The sequence below is a fragment of the Paramormyrops kingsleyae genome, chromosome 9 (genome assembly GCF_048594095.1).
Source record: "Paramormyrops kingsleyae isolate MSU_618 chromosome 9, PKINGS_0.4, whole genome shotgun sequence".
In the NCBI taxonomy this organism is placed as follows: Eukaryota; Metazoa; Chordata; class Actinopteri; order Osteoglossiformes; family Mormyridae; genus Paramormyrops; species Paramormyrops kingsleyae.
In genome coordinates, this window is record NC_132805.1 from 10,628,351 (window position 1) to 10,653,825 (window position 25,475).

A 25,475-nucleotide genomic window follows, 5' to 3' on the forward strand; every position below is an offset into this window, starting at 1 on the left:
CTGCATGTGTCTGTACGCGCAGATTTACCTTTTATTAGTGCATTTTCCAGTGTTTTAGCTGTACTCTAAAATACGCTTCAAGGGACATTTTATTTGTGCTGCAATGCTGCACCCTAGTGGTGTAAATGGGTAAACGTTTTTTTTTTTTTTTTTTTTTTAATGACAATTCAATGAAAGCACATTTTAATTGGACTCCTGGCGGGTGCCATTTTCAGCGGTTACGGAACAAACTGACCATTAGTCTGAGGTTCGGCTTACAGAAAATAGCTTGTCTAAGTCTTGACCCCGTAGTAACTAACACCAGTCGTTGTTCGTACCTCTATATCGTTTTTACCTTCTGTCCTGCCGCACTTGTGTCACACAAGCTGTGCCGCCTTGGAGTGCGTCTAATAGCATGCAGCAACCTGGATGTATTGCTAAAAGCTAACAATACAAAGCAATTACACCGCCATTTCGATCTGTAGGAATCATAGTGATTCCTACAGATTTGCATAAACATGTTGGAGACTTTGTCTGAAACCCATGAATGACAGTTTAACAAGTGTGTAAGTTGTGTGTACCAAAATATTTCCACTTGCTGAAGTATTTCTGCATTTAGAGATGCACAGGAAACACGTGGCCTCAACTCTGTGTCACAGCGAATAAACCCTAACCTTAACCCTAACCCTAATCCTAACCCTAACCCTAACCCTAACCGGAGCTCCACTTTACGTCCTTAAAGATCACGTGTTTCCTGTGGAGGTGACGTATTTCCGGTGGAGCTCCACTCTACAGGCGTCTGCAGCTAGACCCTCTTGTAATTAGCTGGTGAATTGGAGCATCAGAATCTGAGGTTGATCATTGATGCCCTCTGGTGGTCAGGCTGAGACATGACACCAGAGTACAGCTGACAGTTTGAGTGGTCTAGCAAACTCAACGTTTTTTAGATCTAAGGTAATGTTTACATTCAAACACGGCATCAAACACACAACCTAAGAAACTCAGTGCTACAGACCGTTTTGTATAGACGGTACTTCAGAGATAGTACTACACAGACAGTAATACTCGTAGGCCTTTGAACGCAGTACTATATGGGCTACACAGATATACATAAGCAATGCTGTACAGATGTTCTACATTAATACAGTACTATAAAGTATTATACACAGTGTTACTTGTAAACACACACACACACGCGCGTGCGTGCATCATCTTGGCATACCGATGTAAATGGGGACTCTCCGTTCATTTCTATGGGAAAAACCCTATTCCCAGTCACGACACCCTTAAGGTTAACTTGAAAAATGGTCCCCGCAATGTCAAAATAACTGGTTTTTATTACATTGTAGGGAAAATATGGTCCCCTACAATGTACTACAAACATAATCACGCAATCACACACACGCACACAGTCAATCTCTTTTAATTCTTCCCATAATCCCTGAGAAACCCAGAATCCTCTGGTTGACTCTTTGTGAAGAGTTGGAGCCTCAGCATGGATTTGGACATCTCCTTCCCATGCCCCCCCCCCCCCCCCAATGCTTCCCTCCTCATTTTTACTTCATTCCTCTTACTGTATTACATTGTTAGCAACCCAACCATTTTTCACCCGACAGCAATAAAATCCCATCCGGCCGCCGAAACACCGAATCGAGACTGAAGAAAAAGTGCCAAGCCGATTCAGCGTGGCTTTTGAAGGGATCGCAACCCAACACCGGCGCAGACACTTGCTGATAATTAGGCTGTCAGCAGGTGAGCAGGAAGTTTTATCCTCAGACTGCCTCTAGTGCCGGGCTGAGATGTGCATTCTCTCCAAGTACAGTCATGGCCAAAAGTTCTGAGAATGACACAATTGTTGGTTTTCACTAAGTTTGCTGCTTCAGTGTTTGTAGATCTTTTTGTCAGATGTTTCTATGGTATACTGAAGTATAATTACAAGCATTTCATAAGTGTCAAAGGCTTTTATTGACAATTACATTAAGTTTATGCAAAGAGCCAATATTGGCAGTGTTGGCTCTTCTTTTTCAAGACCTTTGTAATTCGCCCTGGCAGGCTGTCAATCCACTTCTGGGCCAAATCCTGACTGATGGCAGCCCATTCTTGCATAATCAATGCTTGGAGTTTGTCAGAATTTGTGGGTTTTTGTTTGTCGACCCACCTCTTGAGGATTAACCACAAGTTCTCAATGGGATTAAGGTCTGGGGAGTTTCCTGGCCACGGACCCAAAATGTCGATGTTTTGTTCCCTGAGCCACTTAGTTATCACTTTTGCCTTATGGCACAATGCTTCATCATGCTGGAAAAGGCATTTTTCGTCACCAAACTGTTCTTGGATGGTTGGGAGAAGTTGCTCTCGGAGAATGTTTTGGTACCTTTCTTTATTCATGGCTGTGTTCTTAGGCAAAATTGTGAGTGAGCCCACTCCCTTGGCTGAGAAGCAGCCCCACACATGAATGGTCTCAGGATGCTTTACTGTTGGCATGACACAGGACTGATGGTAGCGCTCACCTTTTCTTCTCCAGATGATCTTTTTTCCGGATGCCCCAAATAAACAGAAAGGGGATCCATCACAGTAAATGACTTTACCCCAGTCCTCAGCAGCCCAATCCCTGCAGAATATCAGTCTGTCCCTGACATTTTTCTTGGAGAGAAGTGGCTTCTTTGCTGCCCTTCTTGACACCAGGCCATCCTCCAGAAGTGTGACCTCACTGAACGTGCAGATGCAGATGCACTCACACCTGCCTGCTGCCATTCTGGAGCATATGAAAAAAGCCGCCATAAAAACTGAGGCTGCATACTTTGTGAAAACCAAAACTTGTGTCATTCTCAAAACTTTTGGCCACAACTGTATGCTAACGGATGCCTCTTCCTCTTGAGGTGTTCCTCTGTCCATGGAGGCTAGCCAGTGGCTCATGCCTCACTCCAGGGGATCCTTCTCTGAAGGGTTCCTGCCCCTGTGCATGATGGGAGATCTACCTGCTTATACAGTAAAAATTGAGAATTTACAATACCCACATGGGAAATTAATTGTATTTGGTATATAGGCCTACACATACATACCTACTTACACATACATACATATATATACTAGCAAATCAAAAATAACCAAACTAAGTAAATATTTTAAAAGTGAAATTAATTAATTTGAGTTAAAGGGGGAAACAAATGACACACTTGAGTCAACTCATATAAGGGCCTTAATAATCTTTGTGACAATCTGGCCTATCGCAGGTTCCTTCAGATATAAAGGAGTGTTTTTCATGTAATTAATTACATAATTGTGATTTCCACTTCTCATAACATCTGTACAGTAAGTCATTACGCAATTTTTTTCTAGAAGAATACAGCTATTAGTTTCAGCAATCCCCGTTCCTACTGGCAAATAATCTTTGTTTCCTTTTTAACATAATACAGTACATCTTTTTGTGATAACAGGGTTTGTGTAACTTTCTGGAATATCGTTCATTTTAATAATAATGTTGATGTGGGCTTTAACTTTTATATGGTTGATCTTTCTTTTCGGGAGGATACTCGAGAGAGTCCTGGGCATTTTTTTGCGTTCAAAAGTAGACAAGCTGTTACCATGAAAATGTATTCAAATCATCATAAACAAGACAAGATGTGTAGAGGGATACAACATTGTCTCTAGTTTATTTCTAGTATTGTGAGTATGGTGTAGATAATGACTGTAAAATAGATAGCAGCTGCAGTATTATTATTATTAAAAACAACAGAATTAAACAAACATCTAAATAATGGCAGCACAGAAATCTGTGTTTGTTTGGTCATGGCTGATGCCTGCTGCCTGTTCTCTATTCCGTTTTTCATTCTGAATGTGTCGGTGCCGCATGATGATTAGGAGTGAAACTTCACATGCAGCGTTTCTGCTGCTGTAAGTGCAGTGTGAGCAGATACAGAATCCCAGCGTATGGCATGTGGGGCTCAACCCCAAGCCGGTGGATGCAAATATAACCACAACAGAAGAAAAAGATCAAAAAGGAGCCACAGAACAATCTGATTTTCAACTTTTTTTTTATTGAAAGCTTCTTCAAAGAAAAAAAAACGTAATAAAACAGAAGATTAAATCTAACATCCACTGATCTACAGAAATTCTCAGGATCACAATTCAGAGACATGGGAAGCATGACAGCACTACAAATAAAAAAATAGCATCGAAGATCCGTTCTGTTGCGTCTTTTTTAAACACCTGTACAAAAAGGATTTCATAAATATTCTTATTTTCCTCTCTTTAATAATTTAATGTCTAATAGAGGTTGTGTTGTTTTCAATAAATTTGGTAAAACATAGTTTCAATGGTTTTCCCTCTATGTTACTCCAATACATTTTTTTTTTCCTAGAGCCAGAAACTCGCAGAGAAAGGCGCGAGCATGCTGAACGCGAAGCCTCCATGACCAATCAAATCCCAGTCCTTGGGGACGACCGCCAATCACATGACTGCAATTGTGGATATGCAATTTTGGCTCCACTTTGTCTCCAATGCAGACAGAGGGAAAGCAAAACTCACCATGAGCGCATGGACACTGCCATCTCAGGGAAGCTGGAGCCTCATGAGCTAAACGCTAATTCCACTGGTGTGATCTTTCAAAAGCCTTTTGGACCTGTGATCTAAATTAGCCGAGTGGCTGATTCTAGCACATCGTAATTGACAATCACTCTGTGGGAAGAGATGGCCTGTGGCCTGTCTCCAATCCATTGTCTAATCTCCAAATCAGGTTGGAGAGTATCTCTGATGTTTTAAACATGGCATGTGAGCAATCTGGTGACAATCAGCAGACCCACTAACAATTTGTGTGTTAAAATACTGTGGGCTTTGATACAGAGCTTTAAAAGAGATGTACTCAGCGGAAGAAATGTAATACCAACAGTTGCAAGGTGCACCTAAAGTTCCTGGTCTCCTGGTAAAGAAATGTTTTACCACGTTTGAACAATACTGGGTGAGGCCTGTGAGTGCATTTAAGGGGAACACACATCGTCTGTACTGCCAGCAGGGAAAAATGATTTGTGTATATATCCACCACTCTGGAAATGCGGATCGGCCATTGGTCATCCTCTTCCATCACGTGCTATATTAACCAATCAGGCAAGGGAGCACCTTCTGCTGTCATGTCTGTGACAAAGTGTTTTACATGGTCATGGGCAGCATGATGAATGGGGTTCAGCCCCTCATAATTATGTTACTCCTCAGACGACGGTAAATGCAGAGTGTAAGTACACTTGTGGTTCATGTCTTTCATTATCATGAGGATTTTAATGTTTTGTAGAGATCACTGAGGAGGAAGATGAAGAGTAATGTCAGACATCCACAAACACAATGTAGGAAGAGCAGCTTCACAGCCAAATGATGCAGATAGCGCTCTTTCGCCCTTCCTTTCTGGTGGTGCTCACTTATACACAACAAGGATGACACACATTTCGCTAAAGCTAATCCTCTCTGGCACTATCATTTTCTTCTGGAACAGCAGAAGCTCATCACAGTGCTCTTCCTCAACACTCAACGCTCATGTCAGCTTCATAGTGACTCTTCACTCTCTGTAGAGAGAAATAAAGCACTTAACTCTAAGGTCAACACAGGCTTGACTGACACAGCACCCACCCTTGGAGGGGATCGCAAATCCTTCCATTTCACTCAGCATGTCTCAGGTGCTCAGTATCCAGAAAATCCGACGTGGAGTGTTGAGAGGTAGAGGCACCCAGGCCTCAAACCTCTGTGAGGGAAATCAAGATCTCTGTACCTCCTGACCGCAGACAGCTAATCAAACCTCAGCTAATCAGACAGGGATCAAACGTCAGGATCAGAATGACCCCTGGCTTCTAATCGCTGTCCCAGTGCTCTGATGCAGTCTAGGTCATTTGCTTTTGGCCGGCAGGGCGTGGCCACATGAATTTCGTGGCGATCCACTTGCGACATGGGAGAGGTACTGTACACGCGAGGCTTTGTTCGTGGGCGGCCATGCTGAGGAAACGGCGTCGCCATGGCACCCGGTTACCATGGAGGAAGGCGCGTTCAGCAAGCTCCTCCTCCCGCTTCACAGTTCTGGCTCTCAAATACTGAACTTCGTAGCAGCTAATACATTTAGTCATTTCTAAAAAATAAAGGCAGGATAACAAAGAAAATAACTTTCCTCGTTTTTTTTTTCCTCACACAAAAACAGAGGCAAGAAGCCAGTTCTTCTTCCCGAGCACCGGAACGTGCTGTGCTGTGCTGTACTGTACCGAACCACACTGTGCTTGACCGTCCAAGAACATCGACCAAACTGTCATGGTCCACGAGACTATTAACACATCCCTTGCCCAAACCCAAAAGTGGAGATCCCAGCTTCGAGCCAACCACCTGGTATCCCTCCAGAAAATATGTCAGATAGCAGGAACATACAGCCAGCTGTGCTATGAGCTCGCCTACTGTCAGGTGGGGAGGGGCTCTTTTTCCCAGATGGGGAGGGGATTCATAAAGATTAAACAAACATTATCTCCTAAAGCCAGAATGAATTATTTTAAACCAGCCTGTTTAATGAGGTTCCCTTTTAATTAATCCTGCTTTTACGTGTCATTCAGAATGGCTCCTCCTACTTATCACTGATTGGCCCTATTTGTCAGGGTGCATTCCCTCAAACAGAATGATTTTACTCATAGACTGCTGATTGGCTAAGTAAGGTGGCACATGATCAGTCAGAATGGCCCCTTCTACTTATCATTGATTGGCCAAGCTTGTAATGGTGCGTGCCATTGGTAAAATGGCTGCTCCTACTTCCGCACATTAATCCGAGCATTAATGTTCAAGAGGCACTCATGCCCCAATCTATAACGTCCATATCCCAAGCCCCTCTATTTGGGCTCTGTCGGGATTCTCTTCTAGGGTCAGAGCTGACCTGATTAATGTCTGCTTAGTTTGCTGTCTTAAACTTGAGTTTGACCACTTCTGATCTAAAAAAACGCAGCAGTTTAGACAGATTGCTATGCCAGAGAAATATTTTATTAGATTGTATTACAAGGATATTTCACTCTTTTTTATAAGGACCGATAGCCTTTTTTTTAAAAAAAAAAATAAACTTGCCCTTTTAAACATGGTTTTACATGCGCTATTCGGCCAGGTAACGCATCAACATCGTGTCACTGTGGCTTGACATGTCCCATTGTCTGTTAAAATGGGGCCAGCAGCTTTTATTTAGCTTGGACAGAAAAGGGGGAAATGATTAAAAGCTTGCAATTCTGGTGGGAATCTGTGCATTAGAAGGAGCTGCTGGTGCACCCATAGTTCCATTCTACACAGACAGGACAGCATGTGGTCAGCTGACTATGGGGGGGGGGGGGGGGTTGGTTCTGATTTTGCTATGTGCTGTCCTATTGCTGATCTGTGGCCTTATGCCCTCTGCTTTCATCAGGGAGCAAACAAGCCCCTTTCTTGGCAGAAACGTCTTTTCCCTGAGGGAGACCCCTCATATTCTCACGCATGAGTTATTCTTGGTGGAAAAGGGAAGATGCTCAACGCTGCAATGGTCGGCTATATGGGGGCAGTATTGGTCACGCTTGGCTCAACCCAACGACCCCCCCCCCCACCACCACCCTTTCAACAGGACTCGCAGCATAACAAAAATCCTGTGAGAAGACTCAACAGGACATGCTTGTAGATCTCAACTGTGCCTGGCAGTGACACAACACAATTTATGGTCCAAAAAGACAGAAAAAATACAGTATAAAAAAAAAAAAAAGCAATAGTAAAATAAAACAACAGCAGCAAAAATCACGAAACACACCTTGTGTATTTAAATTGCAAATGACTGAACTTTTCAAATTATTTTTTTGAGCAGAGATCACCTCCTCCTTGAAAATGGTTCTGATTTACAGGTCCTGCAGGACTCTTCGAACAGAAATGATGCATATCTGAGGTTATTAAACCGCCTGATTATCGTCTGTCAATGTCGCAGGAGTTTGGACAATCACTGTGACAGTTCAGTCACCAACATACATCAAAAAGTCAGGAATTATTGCCGTTGTCAGTGGTTATATTTCATGTCATAATTTTAACTACACCTTCATCTGATGCTGTAGCTATTCATAAATATTTGATCACTAATCATTGACATACATCACTGTGTGTTAAACTACATTAATGGAACATGGTGTCATTAAACTTGTGAGCTCTAGTTTCTTATGAGACACGAGCCACCTCTGTCTTAGCACCTTTTGTAAAAGAAAAAAAATGTAAGTGAAAGATCAGCTAGTACAGCAATACAAAACCTCTTCTACAGCTGCGAGTGTGAGTGTGTGTGCTTTTTGCATTTTAAAATTAGGAGAATCGATCGTAAAGCTTCGGAACAAGGCACTCGAGAAACGATTTAACTGTAGTATTTGACTGTATGTCTCGGAGTCAGCTACTCAGAACATCTCACACAATCTCTCTCCTACCCATCATGCCTTGCAAAGAGCTGGTGCCTGCCTTTCTCCTACTGTGGTCCTCCGCTTAGAAGAGGGCCGTGATTGTTCAAACTCCTGTAACATGCGTGAAGAGCGGGCCTCATCCTTCACAAGGTGAAGGCACAGCGAAGCAGGTGGGCTGTCGCTTATGGCTGGCTAGGAGGGGGGGGGGCGCTTTAGGGACCCGGTGCAGATCTCAGCTTGCTTAGGCTTTTCTCCAGGAGACACCTTGGGATCCCGTCAAACGCTTTCCAGCCAGCCTGCGCCGGCCTCAGGCAGAGTGGCCGCTGGATGGCATTGTTTCGGAAGAGCCTAATTAGGAGGAAGCAGGTGAGCGCTGTAGAGAGCGACATCAGTACTGGGGCGCGAGGACGAGCCTCAGGAAATGAAGTCACCAGCCTGGAGGTGGTGAAGGGGGAATGGCAAGCAGTCCCAGACCGATCGGCAGCCTTCCGCTGCCCCGGAGCTAAGCTACACGGACAGTGGAAATGCGCTGTTGTCATTACTGAGTATTTCCTTAGAACGTAACAATGGGAAAGAATGAGGTAGCTGACATACAATTTAAATACACAGAGGTGAGCCCTAGACAGTTACTCTCTCTGACAGAGGTGGAATAGCTTGTGTTTTTAAGAAACGAATCATGACGAAGCGGGGGGCGTGGGGGGGGGGGGGGGTTAGGGTGGCGGTAGGGGGAGGGGGTTTCCTATGCAGCCGTAGGTGACTGGTATGCTGTATCCAACACCGGCTAGCCAAGGGGACAGGGAGGTCACAGGGAGGCACAGGAGGAGCGGAGTGACTGCCCCTTCTCTCCCCGCCCCCCCCCCCCCCCCACCCAAAAGCAGCACACTCCGTCCACACCCGGCTGTACTCTGGCTATACTCTGGCTATACTCTGGCTCTGCTGGACTCAGGGCCCGGTGCCATCGCCACAAACCGCCAGTGGAAGGTAGTATACACCTAGAAAGGAAACGAGCCTCTGGTCCGGCCATCTAGGTCAAGGTGTAAAAAAAACAGGAACACCGACAACAAGGAGAACAAGGAGAACAACAAAATAATAATAAAAAAATACCTAACAAAGTAAAAACCTCTTTCTCCTCCTCAGCTTCTGGGTGTTTCTTCATCTTTGGTATAAAATAGGCCATCCACAGCCTGCATTTGATTCACAACTAAGAAAAACTACAGAAATTGTCAACAATTTCTTCTAGCTATTGCTTTTGCACAAATTGGTTTTAACCATAAGCTTCTATCTACATTTGCAGTTTGCTGATTTAGCTTTTTTCAATTCCTTTAGCTTTTATTTATTTTCATAAGTTTTTTTTTTTTCTTTTTTTTTTTGCAATGTGACAAGCAACACAGGCTAAAAACATCATATAGCTCTTAAAAAAGGCTGCGGGTAAAAAGCACTAATGCCGTCAATAGCAATTCTGCCGCATTAAATGAAATAAAAACAAACATAAAAAAGAAGAAACATGTTCTGCACGCTTTGCAACAGAGGCCAAATTCTGCCGACGCTGCAACTGTTCCTTGTTCTGGAAATCTCTGAGTCCCCTTTTCCAAGATGGCCGTTTCGTTCCCCACCCCCCCTCCCTCCCGCCCCACGATAAGCTTCCTGGTTGCCACTGATGAATAAAGTTCACTTCTAACAAAGAAACATCTTCTCTATTAAATCTGTACAGCTTATTCAATATTTTTTTTCAATCTCTCTCTTCTCAGCTCATCTCTGTTTAATATCTTGTACCATTCAATTGGTCCAAGCGACTTTCATTCATTAGATTTTTTTTTTTTTTTAACAAGACGTGTGACTGATCGCTTCTGGAAAAGTCTCTGACGTCCTTGAAATTAAGGCAATAAAGATTCAAGAAAAAAAACGTAGCTAAAGTTCTCTAGAAAACTAAAGTTTAACACAAGTAATAAAAAAATGAAAAGGAAGAGTAGTTTAATATCAGAGGAAGACAACTTTTCTCAAACTGGCTTCCTCTCCTAATTTAAAAAACCTCACCGCCTCTGAGACCTACCAGCACGTTCTTTTGTTTTTTTGTTTGTTTTTTTTTTTGTTTTTTTTTTTTTTTTAATATTTTCTATTTTTTATTCAGGAAATTTTGTGAAGAAAAAAATTCAGCCTTTTTGAGGCTTTCAGGCTACTAGACTGCAGCTCACGGCTCTGCCCGTCACAAACCTCCTTGGCGGGGCCCCGTGGAAAATGAAGAAGTGTCCTTTTGGGGGCTGTGCAGCCTCAGTCTCAGTGCAGCCCTCCCCAGCACCCCCTCCCCCCAACTCAAGGCAATGCAGTCCCAGGTAATGCCCCTCTGTCCCGTGTTATCTGGGAGGGGAGAGGGAGAGACAGCAGTTAAAGGCGACTTCTTAGTAGAATGAATTACCATATGATATAAAGTGGAGTATGACACAGAAAATAACCATATTCATCCATCCATCCATCCATCCATCCTCTAACTAGTGATTCTGGGCAGGGTCACAGGGACAAAGAAAACCTATTTCTTTGCTAAAGGAAAGCTCAGTGATCTTACTCAGTGGTCCTAATCTGCTTCATAATTAATATCTGGAAACTTTTATATATGTTGCCTAAAATTAGTCTTTTTTGTTTTAGTTAAGTCATTGACTCCGAGTTTGAGCACTGTGATTGGATGGCAGGAGCTACAGTGGCTAATGAGTTAATCATAACCCGAAAGTCTTGGGTTCGAGACCCAGGATGGAGTACTGTACAGGGCACAGGGGCTAAGCCTGGAACGGTGCCTCTGCTCCAGAGGCGTGTTAAATTAAAATATCAAAGTCAAGTATTAATCGATAGCGGGGGAATGACCTTGGCACCTTTAAATAAATCGCAGCGTAAACCATTGTGACAGTGTAATGGAAGCGGGTAAAGTGAAGGTCACCATGACTGCTGTGCATCACGTCTCGTTAGCGAGACAGCAGCCGGGATCAATGGGGGGGCCGGGGGGGGGGGGCGGCTCTCCGGCATGCCAGCGCTAATTAAGGGAGCTGTCGATTCCAATTTGCATCACCGGCGATGGGAGCTGGGCTATGGCGGCAAATAAATGAACCAGGCCTGGGGTGGGAGGGATGCTCTCGGTTGCCATGTCATGAAGTATCAAGCGGAGTAGCGTGCAGATGGCTTTTTGATTCTGGGCTCAGATCTGGCAACCCATATCCGTCACCCGTGTGTTTGCAAATACTCACTTCGACTGTTGGTAGGAGTAGACGGACGCGTGATCAGTGGCGTTCTCCACCTGCAGTGGGGGCTGTGTACCGCCAGCGTCCTGCGAGGAGGGGGCCACCGTCTGGGGCGAGGCATCCGCCACCACTCCCTGCACAGGGACGAGATCATGGGGGTCACTTCTCCCCCAAACTTATACGATTACCTGTCCTGCACTGAGAAAAGTGAAGCCCTACCAAGTTTCCCTTAAAAAGGGACTATAATCACTCAGGAATCATGGGAAATGTGTCCTTCTTATAGGAGAGCTTCATAAGACTCCCGTGAGATTATTCTGGGATGGCTTGCTATGCTTTTTTAAGGCTCTGCACCTGTCTCTCGCTAAACCGTTACTGAGAAACATCGCATGTTGGTCTGAGCTTTGTCAGTGTGCCTTATCAGGTAATGCTGCCTGGCAGGGACTATGTGCATCTGGCTTACAGTACATTTGTTATGAGCCCTTCCATCTGCTAGAGGGCAGCACCTTTTACCTAAAATAGTTTTTTCCTGGCAAGGGCTGTTTTTGCCTGGGTTTATGGTTCTATTTTAGAAGCTAAGGAACCCTCTCCCTTAGAGCTGTGGTACATGCGGCTGAACATCTAATACAGCCTCTCACACTGTAATAGAGTCTCAGTATGATGTAAGTGAAGAAAACTAAATATTTAGATCACGTGGAACAACAATAGGGTGACCAGATAATCCATGTCAGGGAGGACACTTTGAGCTACTTTGGGTTTTACAAACTACTTTCAAACTGAAAGGCTCCTGTGCTCGGCTAATTAGTTCAGCTCTTCTCGTGCTTTGACTGGTTTGTGCCCTTGATTGAAAGACTCATCCAGCTGTTCCACATTAGCATTAGTAGCACATGCACGATTATAGGAGACTGACCAATTAGCACACAGTAAGAACTCAGTGCTCAAGTGAAATCCAGGTCCTTTTAATTGAAATGGTAGTTTACAAATCCTGTCCTAGCTCAGAGTGTCCTCCCTGACATGGATTATCTGGTCACCCTAAACAACAAGCACTTTGGGAGTGTTGGTGTGGCCACTAGTGGACTGCCAGCCACAACAGTAGGGTAATCTAGAGTGTGTTCAAGTGACTCCACTCCCCAAGCGGAGAGACAGGAAGTGCACCAGAGACCAAAACAGCTGACAGAAGGTGACTGAAACAAGATTCTCTTCATTGTTCAGAAAAAAAGAATTTATTTTTATTGTCTGATAGCAAAGGTCATGACAGCCACGGCACCACCTGGAAAGCTGTCATCAGTAAACACTATGGCACACTATGCCAGTGCCCCCTACTGGCTTGACTGAGGCATAACGAGAAAGCACCAACACATCCCCACAGAGATGGAAGAGCACTACAATGTTTCCATGGAGATGAGACATGAAGACACATAAAGATATACCCACAGATGGAAGAACGTCAGGGTATTCCGGGGGGGGGGGCAGCAGAGCTTGCAGTTTTGTTACGCCAGGAACAGCCGGGTGGTGCTGATTTACAAACCAGACCAAGTAAAACAGAATAGCACTTCCTCAGAGTTGTTATGTTGGGGGGATTGTTCAGCAATCCTCCAGAGATACTCGCTGTTGTCACGCTTAAAACGTTCTTCTTTAACAGCAAAGTTTAGGAGAGTCACCTCAGCAACTGTCTGAGAACATAACCTCAATATATAGTTATCATGTAAATGGAAACGCAAACAAAATTTCCTTAAAAGACTTTGTTCATGTTGGGTGAGATGCCTGTGAGGTCAAGCTGAGGCTGCTGGCTGCCCTTGCCAAACATGGCAGGTATGGGAGAGGTGAAAGGTCAGAGGGCAGAGGTCGGCTGAGCACACTTACTTCGACTGGGACGGCGGAAGGAGGCACAGGAGTGTACTGGGGAATGTACGTCCCTTGCATAGGTGCAGCTGCGGCCGCAGCGGTCATGTACTGCAACACAGAGACATCGCCATCAGGGGGCAGTGGTGAGTTGGGGATCGCTCACAACTCAGCAACATGGACCAACGCGATACAATCATGTCCCCAGGGACTTAATTAAAACCACAAGCCCCAGGTTCGATATAAACTGAGCAGTCAGCTTTGCTCGGCGGTCAGTCTTGTTGAGACTTTATGCTCCTGTCTCGTCTCGGTTGATGTGTTTGAAGGTTTCGTTTCATAATCTATTTATCAAGTTTTGTCTTTCAGCTTCCTGCTCATAATCCTGGTTTTTGTATCTTTGGTTTTTGTTCCAGTCCCTTTTAGCTGATTCCAGTTCCACGGCACTTGAGTTCCCCCCAAATCCCAGAACCCCCCCCCGTGCAGTCAGTGGACCCAAACCCAGGCAGCTGCCTGTTTCCAACAGACCTGGCAGTCTGGTCGGGACGACCCACCTTGCTTTTCGTCGTGCAACTATAAAACCAGTTCCAGTGAACCTGAATTCTGTTTGTGAGCATTAGACGTTTCCACTGGTAACATTATATTGTGATTTTAAAGAACATAAATATGGCAGTAATGCTATAAGACGTGTTATCCTGTTTACAGTTACTCGTACAGTAATACGATGTGAGACAGTTCACAGGGACATCCTGCACATTGACAGCACGTTACTGCCAACTCAAATACCTAGAAACAAAATACCTACAAACTCACAAGTCGCACGGTTTTTTTCATTTGTCACACCAAGCAGAGCATGCAGTCGGAGGAATTTAACGTTGAGCTACAGATGTTCTGCGCGGTCACAGACACACAGCTGCACTACAGACAGGAGAAAATAGATTTCGGTAGTTATACTGGTGTCCCATGATACTTGCCCTTCGGCCTCAGAAAAAACAAAGCCTGGGATCATTGGATGAATCGTTCTGATGGTGTTTGGAGGCCACACTCACGGCCTCGCTGTTACTGCCTTCGGTAACAGCGCACATATCCCCACAGCCGCCAGCAGCAATTTCCTTTACGGTTTGTTGGCGGCCGGACCCCCCCCTGTGGCGGCGCCGGCAGAGAGCCGACTCCGGGCCGCACTACTGTAGTTTGCAAACGGTGGGCGAATGCATCCGTATCAGGAGGGAAAAGCGCATTATGGCAGGAGCAGAAGGGCACGGGAAACGGCAGCTTCAAGGAGACCATTCTGGAGCCAAGTTGGAAGGACGAGAAAAAAATATGGACGGAAAAATGCAGATTTTTATATCGCCTGTGGAAATGCCGGTGTATGTATGGGGGGCTTAGTGCGTGTTTGGGGGTGTGGCTTAGAGACTTCAGGGCACCCCTGCATTGATCACTGTTAATATTCCGCTTTTTGTCCTCTCTCACCTCAGCATGCTGAGCCACACACATGCCCACCCCCCCCACCCCACCCATCCGCTTCCCCTGTTGTTTTCTCTGCATTTTCCCATCTTGCAGAAATGACATTTCCTGAACCTGCACTATTTCTGAATAAAACAATTCCTGTTTTTGCTGCTGTGTGGATCTTAAAGTCAGGGTATGAGATCTGAATGGTCCCCCCGCGCACTAAAAATAATCACCCAAGTACAGAAACATCCACACACCCCCGCTGCGAGGCTGTGGAAGATCAGAGGGCTGCCTTCCTGCCTCTGGGTGGAACCTGGGTGAGGTCTTCACATACAGGCCCACCACCCAAGAGGCACAGGCTGGCTTGGCTTCAAGGAAATTTCAAAGGTCGATACAGCAGAGGAGAAAAGATCTAGCTGCCATTGACCAACCAGTTTCAATGAAGCTTTCTTAGTCTTTAAATGGACAGAAGTGTTGTCATTGGTGGAAGGAGGAAATTTCCTATTGGCTGAGCTGCTTGTCATTAATTCTCTTTTACAAATAAAATAGGGTGACTTTTGGGCTCGGTAACTAAGCAAACCAACCAAAACCAATATAGATACAGTAGGTTGTTAATGGCTACATGTGAAATCCACCATCTTTCTTTTGTTGTGTGTTTGTCTGTCATAGGTGCCTATGGAAACAGTGTATAAGAGAGGTCACAGCAGATGCAAGCAAAGTTACAGAAGAGATCTCTTGAGACCGGCCCCTAACTAACCACCTAACTAACTAAGCTCTAAGCAACCTTACTGACATCAGCTTGCAGAAACAACCTGAGCTAAGGAGGGGATTAGAACACCTTCTTCTGCAAACACAGGGGTGGCAGGAAGGGGGGAAGCCAGTCCAGACAGCACGGGCTATTCGGCCAGAGCCGGATTTGGGTAGGGGGGGTTAAAACGAGTCCCAGGCTGCGACAGGTTCTTGCGCTAGGAGGACACAGGGAGGCTCCTTGCTAAGCAACAGTGCACCTCTGACAACTGTATGCATGGGGGCCAACACCATATGTGGGTATCAAGGAACAACAAGCAACAGGGTGTGTGTGTGTGTGGGGGGGGGGGGGGGGGGGGGCAGGGACGTCCTCAGACTGAAAGACAAGGTGAGAGGATGGCTGCCACCATCACACATTAAACAGGAGCTGGTGAGGCTGCCTTAGGCCGTACAGTATGTTCTCCATCAGATCAGACTGCTTATTGTTCTCTCCGGCTCAGGGCTCGATTCCTCCCCCTTACTGACGGTGGACAGTCATACTGTATAAAGAAGCCTCTTCTTCTGCTCTCTCCGCACAGGGAAGGAGCGGCTGCTCTCCGAAGGTCATGGCTCCGTAACAACAAAATAGCCCATGATCGGTGTGGTGAGCGGACAGCAGACAGCATCGCGGGTCCCTGGGAGCGCCAGCGGACCGCTAAGGATAGAACAAGCTCCGGAGCCCAGTAGGGCATCCCGTTTGGACGTGACGGCAATGCTGAAGGAACATCAGCTTCCCAGGTGGGGCATGGGAGGTGAAGGTGTAACGGGAAATGAGGGAGAGAGAGGCATGGGGAAAGAAGAACAGCTCCCTTTTTGCAGCTTTCTTCTGGTCCTTTCACTGGAAAGGCAAGTAGAAGAATATGGCAGTAGAGCCTTCTGGAGACTCACAGAGTCACAGCCCAAGGGAGTCACAGCCCCAGGGAATCGCGGTTGTATTCCGGTGGCGGCGTATAAGGAGGCAGGAACGGGGCACAGCTGCTGGGACGCGGTTCCACAGATACTCTGGATGCTCTGAGGATTCTTGAGGGCTTTTACATTTGGATCAGACTCGCAGCCAAACCTGGCATCCTATCAAACCGGCAGCGGGAGTAAGGCGAACAGGCCTGCGAGAATAGCAGCGTTACAACCACGTAAGTCTCCACAGCGTAAGCCAAACAGCAGGTGCCCGTGGTCCACTTCTCATTAACTTCTCCGCTCAGCGAGACGGCAGGCCCGGCCTGATGTTTGTGTGGTGCCACCGAGCCTTTCCCTGAACCATAGCTACGTCGCCCGCTTCATAACATCGAATAGGCGTCGCCCACCCCGGCTCAGCTTACTCAGAAGCAATTCAGATCGACCCAAAGCTCATAAAACCCACAAACACTGTGGAGAGACCAAATGTGCTGAAGGTGAGTTCATCCTTAATAATATTTAGAAAGTCATGAACATGGACGGGGTCAGGTGCTCCTTGGGAGAAACAGTGCATGCTGTTCTTTACTCTACCGCAGTTGTTAATTACTCTGTTGAATAATTATTTGGACAGAAGCAGATGTAAGTCAATGTCTGGCTGGAGGTACAGAAAGCCCAGCTCTCATTAAACAGCTGTTCCGCCGCCCTTCTCTAACGCAACCTGCCAGGAGCCGCAGGGTCAACGTGACCCCAGAAAGTGCCCCGTGAGGACCAGAGCCAGAGCTAGATCCAGGATATCTCATCTGCAGGTGTGGAGGAACGGGCTGCCAGACAGTCACGCAGTTTATCTCCAGCGTGATACTCACAGTTCCTGTAGTGCCCAGAGAGAGGTGGTTCATCTGCTGGGTCAGGGGCCCAATCAGGCTGGCCGGCTGCATGGACATGGTGTGTTCCATGGCGGGTGTGATCACAGCACCCTGGCAAAAGAGCAGGAGAACACCTGTGATGCGCCTGGGACAGAGGACAGCAATGAGCCCCGCCCACCCAGAGGACAGCATGGAGCCCCCCCCCCCCCCCCCAGAGGACAGCATAGAGCCCTGTCCCCAGAGGACAGCATGGAGCCCCCCCAGAGGACAGCATAGAGCCCTGCCCCCAGAGGACAGCATGGAGCCCTGCCCCCAGAGGACAGCATGGAGCCCCGCCCCCAGAGGACAGCATGTACATGACATCATATCGACCAGGAATGGATATGTGGTTTCAAGACACTGAAAGTCGTCAGAACCAAATTATTGTTTCTGAAAGTCTCATTTTATTTCACTCACTGATGACTCCATAAGTAATATCTTAATTTTTGTGCTTGCAATTCAGTAAATAATATTGGTTGTCACATGTCTGCCTATCTGACACATTCAGTGTAGACGGGGAACAGCTGGCTCTATCGCCATCTACTGGCAGCTAAATGCCAGCTCACTGTGCAAAATTAGTCTGAATAACGGGCTAAGTGGTCTGCTTATCCTCTCGTAATGGACAAAGGAGCTCTATGTTTTTCAGGCTGTGTGTGGGTGAGTAATTGAGGGCTGTGAATGCTTAGGAAGGTCTGTATGTGCGTGGATGTTGCTGAGGGTGGACCAGGATGTGCTGTTCCTGTTCACATGGGGGAATCATCATCCTACATGGTCTAGGAATCATCGTCCTACATGGTCCTGGTAGAACTCATCAAATTGGAGAAACTGGGGGCTAATTTCTTCTTCCAGGCCCCCTCGAGTGGACATATGATTTAATGCCACCCTAACACTTGTTCTGCGTAGAGTTCTGGAAATGATGCATGGCTCACTTAGTGTTTAAATTTATTTAAATATATATTCTGCATGTGATTATTTTAAAGGCACACTGCAACTGTAGTAGCAACGTTTTCCACAGATATAATAAATATCGGACCGAAATGTTGAGAGCGATTGGCTACGGCTGACTGACAACGTGAGAGTACAGGAACGGGCCAGGACCGGCGTGCAGAACCGGGTAAGTCGTCAGTCATCACCCTCATACGGAACACACAGAACTCAGCGGCGCAGAAGGAGCCCAGGCACGCCGCAGTACTCGCAGTGCATGTGTGTGTAGGCGTGTGCTTCCTTCTGCGTGCGAAGTGTAGTTTTTATTCACCTAAATCCTGAGAGCTGTCGCCGTGGCCCATCGGTGCGACTCTCACATCCCCGCTGCACGGCGTATCCGCGATCGCTGATTAATGTCAGCTCTAGACTGGCTAACAAATGGACAGGTGACAGCAGACTGAGCAATTACACTGCAGACCAGCAGAGGGCAGCATGACCCCACGTCTTCCTATTAACTAGTGGTGGCTTGCTTGGCCTCGACGAGCCACACAGTCGCGCTATTGAGCTGGAAGAACAGCAGACCAATTTTTTTTTTTCTTTTTCTTGGGGTGGGGGGTGGTCAACTCCATATCAAAAAACAAGGAGACATCAAGCACGATTGAGAGTTTGTAGATTCAGGGCTGTGTCGCTATCTGCCTGTGATCCCCCACTGAGCATTTCACATTCCGGCAGCACCGTAAGAAACTTAAAGACCACGGAGCACCATAAGTCTGCAAGGTCATCGCCAGAAAAGCGGCGGTGAATTCCAATGCACAGCAGATAGTCAGAGGCCGTATATAAATACACCACGAGACCTGGTTTAAAGGTCAACCAGGTGACAGGAATGTAAAAGTGCGAGATTTCAGCGCAGTTAAACCGGTCATGGAAAAGCGGCAACCATTCCTGCGATAAAAATGGCTGACTGATATCAGCAGCGGTAAAGCAGTAGCAGAAAGGGACGTAAAAAAGAGAGGACGGCGTTCGGGTACCACCTCCAAGGACCACCACCTCCAAAGTCAGGAGTCCAACTCAAACACGCACACAGTGCAAACTGAGAAGTTTCAGCAGATGCCCCCTTGTGGTGCGGTGGCAGCTGGGGCAGATATTTTCTCCCTTGACTAGGTTTCAGTGTCGCTTCTCCTCAAATCTGAGTAGATGCGAATAAATGAAAGATTCTGGCAGGGTAGGGGGGTGCTGGCAGGTCCTCAGGTAGTCGAAAAAACAAACAGACTTCAGACAGAATATCAGGCACCAGACGGCTAAAATCGTTTTCCACATTCAAGCGCAAATGGAGCTTGCAGATGCCACTCGAAAATGACTTTTACACACCCGCTTGCTATACTGACGTGAGCTGCCGTACGCGGAGTAATGCGGGACGGTCTTACGGAAAGCCGCCTTGATTTGTTTGCTCAGCGCTCGTCAAACATGCTCCTCTTTCTCGCAGCAAATTGACATTTCCGGATAGAGAGAAGCTTCATCTCGCACACCTGCGCGCGGCGCTCATTCGCCGTTCGTGTAGTTCGACTCGCTCATGCTGCGTGACGCTCCGGAACCCAGACCCAGAAAAGCGCCGCGCCACCCTGCTACGAAGATCACAGGAGACAGCAAAGTCACATGACTCCTGACACAAATATATACCAGCCAGCTCACCATTAGCACTGAAAAACAACATAAGTGATATTTTACTTTAATTTTATCCCCCATATTTTGTTATTTCTCACTATAGCAGGTCAAATTAACCAGTCTCATGGGCTGAAAACGACTAAAAAATACTCCGCATCCCAGCCTGTGAGGTCATTTCCTGTCCCGGCTCTTGGTCTGGAGTTTGCGTGTTCTCCCTGTATTTGCCTGCGTGTGTGTGTGTGTGTGCTCTAGCCCAAAAACATGCACTGAGGTGCATCTCTAAGTCATCCATCGCGTGGGAGAGCGTGCCCTGTGATGGCCTGTGATGGCCTGATGTCCTGTCCAGTGGGCCTCCAGTGCTGACTGGGACAGGCTCCAGGGTTGCTGTGACCCTATACTGGATAAGCAGTTAAGGAAAACGGATGGACAAAATGGCACTCCTCTTACCAGCTGAAGATTAAATGCATGCCTGTAGTAATGTCTTAGCTACTGGCACAACGTAGCACATAGTGCTGCCCTGGTGATAAATTACACGGTTAATGTCAGGCCACCCTAAGCGCAGTCGGCACGTCAATGCAGCAACGACGCCACCGCAAACATGAGCATGTTCTCCTCACTGCAGCTGAGGTTATTCTGCAGTCTCACAATGACTTATCTTCACTGTAGGATCTGGCAGAGGGTCTGATGCTCCTTCAGCAGGTAGCCTGCACTCCGTCTTTGAATCCCCTGCGAGGCCCAATAGGCATCGGAAACGTGCCGTCATTCTCGCAGCATGCTTCTCCAAAACACAACTCCAGCTGGTGGAGACTAATCTCCCGGGGCCGTCAGTGAGGACAGCGGCACATAAGCATCGCCCAATCCATCGCATATCCTGCAAAGAAATATCTGAAGCCACGGAATGGTCTAAACCAGTGTTTCCAAAGCCGGTCTTCGGGGGCCCCCAGACAGTCCACATTTTTGCTCCCTCCCAGACAGTCCACATTTTTGCTCCCTCCTAGGGAGGGAGCAGCTCCAGTTAGGGCAAAAAACGTGACCTGTCTGGGGGGTCCCAGAGGGCCGTGTTGAAAAACACTGAACTAAACTAGTGTGGGGAGGGAATGAGGCTTTGAAACCCACAGATGCTGGGACTGTATGGTGCTGTCGATCACTGGCTGGTTTAATGAGACGGCAACAGGTGCACCAGCTAACAAGACGTTGATTAAAACTGTCTGTACCTCAGAATCCCCATCACTGGGATTAAGGCGCATTGAAGGGCTGAAACACACCTCCAACCCCTGCTGCGTCACGGTGGCTCCGGCTCTGATGAGGAGGCCCAGGGATAAATATGGGCTCATATTCAGAGACTGACTCCATTCTCCCGCCCCCTCCCTCCCTCCCTCCTTCCCCGTCCTCACTCTGCAGCTCTATCCACAGGCGACTCACCGCTTACCGGGCCGTGGGTGGAATTGAGAGAGAGAGACTCTCTCTGCGAGGGCGCCACATTGCTCAGGGAGACACACAGACTGAGAAGTGGGAGAGAGCCGGTGGCGGGAGGTACCGCGTCTGAGGAGGCGCGTGCTACTCCGCACTCCGCCGGCGGAGTTTGTGGGGGCCTCGCGCTTTGAAAGACCTGTGACGACTTACAGAGGCACTGGTTTGTGCATTTCAAATTGGGGTCAAAGACAGACGAAAGCCAAAGCCAAAGCAATGGGCATGAATAATACAGGAGTTTCAAATGGAGATGGTGCGGTTCCGCATGATGATGCGCATAAAAGCCGGTAAAAGATGATTCCTCAGCTCGGCCATGCGATGGTTTGAGGGTTCAAGAGGCAGAGCTTCCGTCGTGCGAGATTCCTGCGATGTGGATCTCCGTCTCAGGTGCCAAACTTGGGTTTCAGCTCCATCAGCTAACTTGCCAATGGCCAGCTGGCTGTCGGTGAAGAAGTCAAAAGACAATGGGGGCTGGGGGGGGGGCTGGAGACAGTGAACAGGAATGCTCGCTGTCACCGCACCACTGCCCGCCGCAGAACATCTGCTGTCACATCACAGAAATCCCCATACGGCTCCCGGGCGAGCGCGAGATGGAACGCCGGCCGATTTAATTGCTTCGTTATTTCTGTCGGGAATATTAAGAGCCCGTCAAAATCCGGTTTATGGGGATTTTCAGGCCACCGTGTTTGTGCTCGATACAGAACGAGCAGCTCCCACTGACGGAGTGCTTCCTTTGCGATAAGAAGGCGTACTCTAGCAGGACTTCACGATCATCCCCAAAGACAAAGGACTTAGCCGAATGTGGGCACAGGAAGCCCCCACCTGCTGCCAGCGACACTCTCCCCCGTGCTCCCTTTTCATCCATTTGTTTTTTCGGCACGTGCCCATGATCCAAACCCGGCGTCCCGCGGGCGGCTCGGCTCGGCTCAGGAGGTCTCCGGCTTTCAGATCCAGGCCTGCTTTGTTCAAGCGATCCCAAGCACAAGGCTAGGCTAGGGACACACACTCATGCCGGTTTGACAAAAACATGCTCAGACAGAGAACAAAGTAGACAGAAAAAGGGGGGGGGGGGGTTGTTCTAGCTTGTGGAACATTCCGGCATTCCAAGGCCGCGATCTTGCCCATTTTCACTGTCCAGCTTTGGCCCACAGTGCCTCTTCACTGGGACCGGGGCTGCTGTGACCGTATGCATGATGCGGGGAAGGAGAGTACAGCTCACTAATCACATAGCTAAGACTCTGCAATCTGTAAGAGGATCATGGGAAATCTTGGGGCTGCGGTATGAGCAGTTTCCTGGGCTGGAAGCAGCAGAAGGAGCATGTGGATGATTGAGCTGTGGGGGTATGGGGAGGGTATGGATCTCCGACAGGAGCAGGCCACCTGACTGCTCTCTCTCCTCACGTCCGTGCTTGAGTAGTCAATGTACATTAGTCCCATGCATGCACTAATGCATTAGTTATGCAGCAACGTCAAAATCTCTGTTGCATCTACAGGGAGTCAGGAAAGCGGGCATATGCAGATTATCGCCAGTGAACTCGGATACAACGGTCTCTGCGCACACATTGGCCAGACGGTCCTGTCATGGCGACAGGTGTGACACCTGCAGCAGTCACACCGTAGTAGCTGTCAACAGCAGGCATTGTGAGCTCCATCTATGTTTTGAAGCAGCGCACTGTGAGAAAGGCCCGGTAGAAACAGTATGGACTCATGGCCGTTTCTGGACTAAGGCACTCGTCCTTCTCATCAACTCATTAAAAATTACCACAGGGGCCTCGATCAAAGCCGGGAAGCATAAAGAATGAGAATAGCTAGGAGTGTTTCCATGTGGAGCCGTTAGAGAGCTGCATGCTAGTGCTCCGTTTCCGGCTGAAGACTCTTGAAATCACAAACTGCAGACTTGACTTTGCCAAAATGACAAAAAAGATTCTTTCATTACTGAGCCTCCATTGTGCTCTGTCCCGGGGAATCTGGGCCAGCCCCACTCTGTTATTGCTGAAACATTCTGCCATCTGCTTGCTGTCCAGGCCCAATCCAAATGGTCTGTGGCAGGAAAACAATTCTGCTCACAGAATGCTCTTAAAAGATCACTGGGATCGGAAAGAATAAGAGGCAAGGGAGAGAGAACTCAAAGAGATAGGAACTGATGGGGGAAAAAGACAGCTGGAAACCCTTTGTCTGCTTTTGGCGAATCCCTCCTAGGACGACCGGACTCCCGTGGATGCAGGTGACTGCCAGGAGAAGCAATGGGACCAGGAAGACACAGATACAGTCTTAGGAACATAACTAGGAAAAGTGATAGTGAGGGTCTCTCTGGGCAAGAAAGGAGGATAGCGACTGGCAGTCTTACTGGGGATGGGGCTTTCCATTTCAGCCTCCTCCCCCCTTTTCAGGGCTTACAGTTTCTGCTTACGGATGGAGTCAACAAAACAGTGGAAACAGAAAGTAAAAACTGCCATTTCAGTTAAGACATGAAAAAAATTAAGTTTGCGAATGTTGGATCATGGAATATATAGATGCTGGGGGGAGCGTAGATGGGCATTGGCGGGTGAGTAAGAGTAGAAGGCATTCGTTTAAACCATTAATCATGATCCAGGGATAAGCAAAGTCACTTAACTCTCACTCCCAAAACTGTCACCGCCCTCCCCCATCTATCGCCCCCAGGACATGGAGCAAATGGTGCTAATGAAATTTAACACTTGGGGTTTTTCAGTATAATTATGAGGTTTTAAGGCTTCTTCGGGAATGCAGTACATTAAACTCATTGTTTCCATAATGGAAATATGAAAATAGCAGTTACTGGACGATTTGAAAGTCTTTGCCTGAGCAGGTAATCATGAACTATCCTGCCGCTACCTAAATATGTTTACTCAGTGGCATCTCTGTACTCTGAGTCTCATTCTGATGCCACATCTAAGGACAATCATTAAAGACCATCACTGAAGACCATGTCTAAGGACAATCAGCACAGACCATCACTGACAAACACATCTCAGAACAATCATCAAAGACTATCACTGAAGACCAGGTGTAAGGACAATCAGCACAGACCATCACTGAAGAATACATCAAAGGACAATCATCAAAGACTATCACTGAAGACCACGTGCAAGGACAATCAGCACAGACAATCACTGAAGAATACATCAAAGGACAATCAGCAAAGACCATCACTGATGACCACATATAAGGACAATCAGCAAAGACCGTCACAGATGACCATGTCTAAGGACAATCTGCAAAGATCATTACTGATGACCATTTCAAAAGAAAATCATTTATTCCATGTTTACATTTTGCTTTCATATGTTTCTCTAACTACTTCCTGAAAGGCTGTAGGAACAGCTAAATGAGACTGACAGTGTTCTCAGAGTAACAGGCATGATTCACAGCCTGCTGGAAATGTGCGCGCCGCATGATTGGCTGTCCCTACAGTTTACCTTTTGAAACAGTTCGCTTGGTGGCCAAAGTTTGTTTTGGATTCCATGAACAGCTCTCACCCCCACGCCACTTGCCTTCTGAGATTCTGCTAACAGGCAGAGCCCTCGGCTCTACAGGGCAGAAACGCGATCAGCGTGGAAAGTACTGCGGAACTATTCCAACATACTCTGCAGTCTGATGGGAACCAGGTGGTCTGAACTGGACTCTCCCAGGGAGACATGAGAGAAGGGACCAGGCAGCTGGTAGAGTACTGCTGGTATAGTAACACTGGTAGAGTTTTGGTGGTATAATATCAATGGTACAGTACTGCTGGTATAGTAACACTGGTAGAGTTTTGGTGGTATAATATCAATGGTACAGTACTGTTGGAATAGTAATACTAGTATTGTAACACTGGTAGAGTAAAGGTGGTATAATAACACTGGAAGAGTACTGTTGGTAGAGTAATACTGGTGGAGTACCGCTGGTGGTATGGTGGTTAGAGAATAGAAAAATAGTGATTGTTAAAAATGGCAGAG

At 47.1% G+C, this 25,475-nt stretch overlaps 1 protein-coding gene and 1 long non-coding RNA gene across 4 annotated transcripts in view; one reads left to right on the plus strand and one right to left on the minus strand.

Annotated features, from left to right (window-relative positions):
- Window positions 1-17,431, plus strand: part of LOC111857839 (uncharacterized) — a 33,360-nt gene extending 15,929 nt beyond the window's left edge. Inside the window, exons 2-3 of one of the 2 annotated variants that reach the window (XR_002841451.2) lie at window positions 1,596-1,731; window positions 16,210-17,431. This is a non-coding gene — a long non-coding RNA (uncharacterized lncRNA). Of the gene's footprint in view, window positions 1-1,595; window positions 1,732-3,504; window positions 4,286-16,209 lie in introns of those variants that run through there. The other variant, XR_002841450.2, reaches the window with a different exon arrangement.
- Window positions 3,994-25,475, minus strand: part of rbms3 (RNA binding motif, single stranded interacting protein) — a 150,071-nt gene continuing 128,589 nt past the window's right edge. For both annotated transcript variants that reach the window (XM_072716314.1, XM_072716313.1), the window contains exons 11-14: window positions 17,425-17,535; window positions 13,460-13,549; window positions 11,606-11,733; window positions 3,994-10,730 (exon numbers count right to left, since the gene is read on the minus strand). In XM_072716314.1, coding sequence (XP_072572415.1) covers window positions 10,727-10,730; window positions 11,606-11,733; window positions 13,460-13,549; window positions 17,425-17,535 — 333 coding nt within the window. In that variant the 3' untranslated portion in view covers window positions 3,994-10,726. The remainder of the gene's footprint in view (window positions 10,731-11,605; window positions 11,734-13,459; window positions 13,550-17,424; window positions 17,536-25,475) is intronic.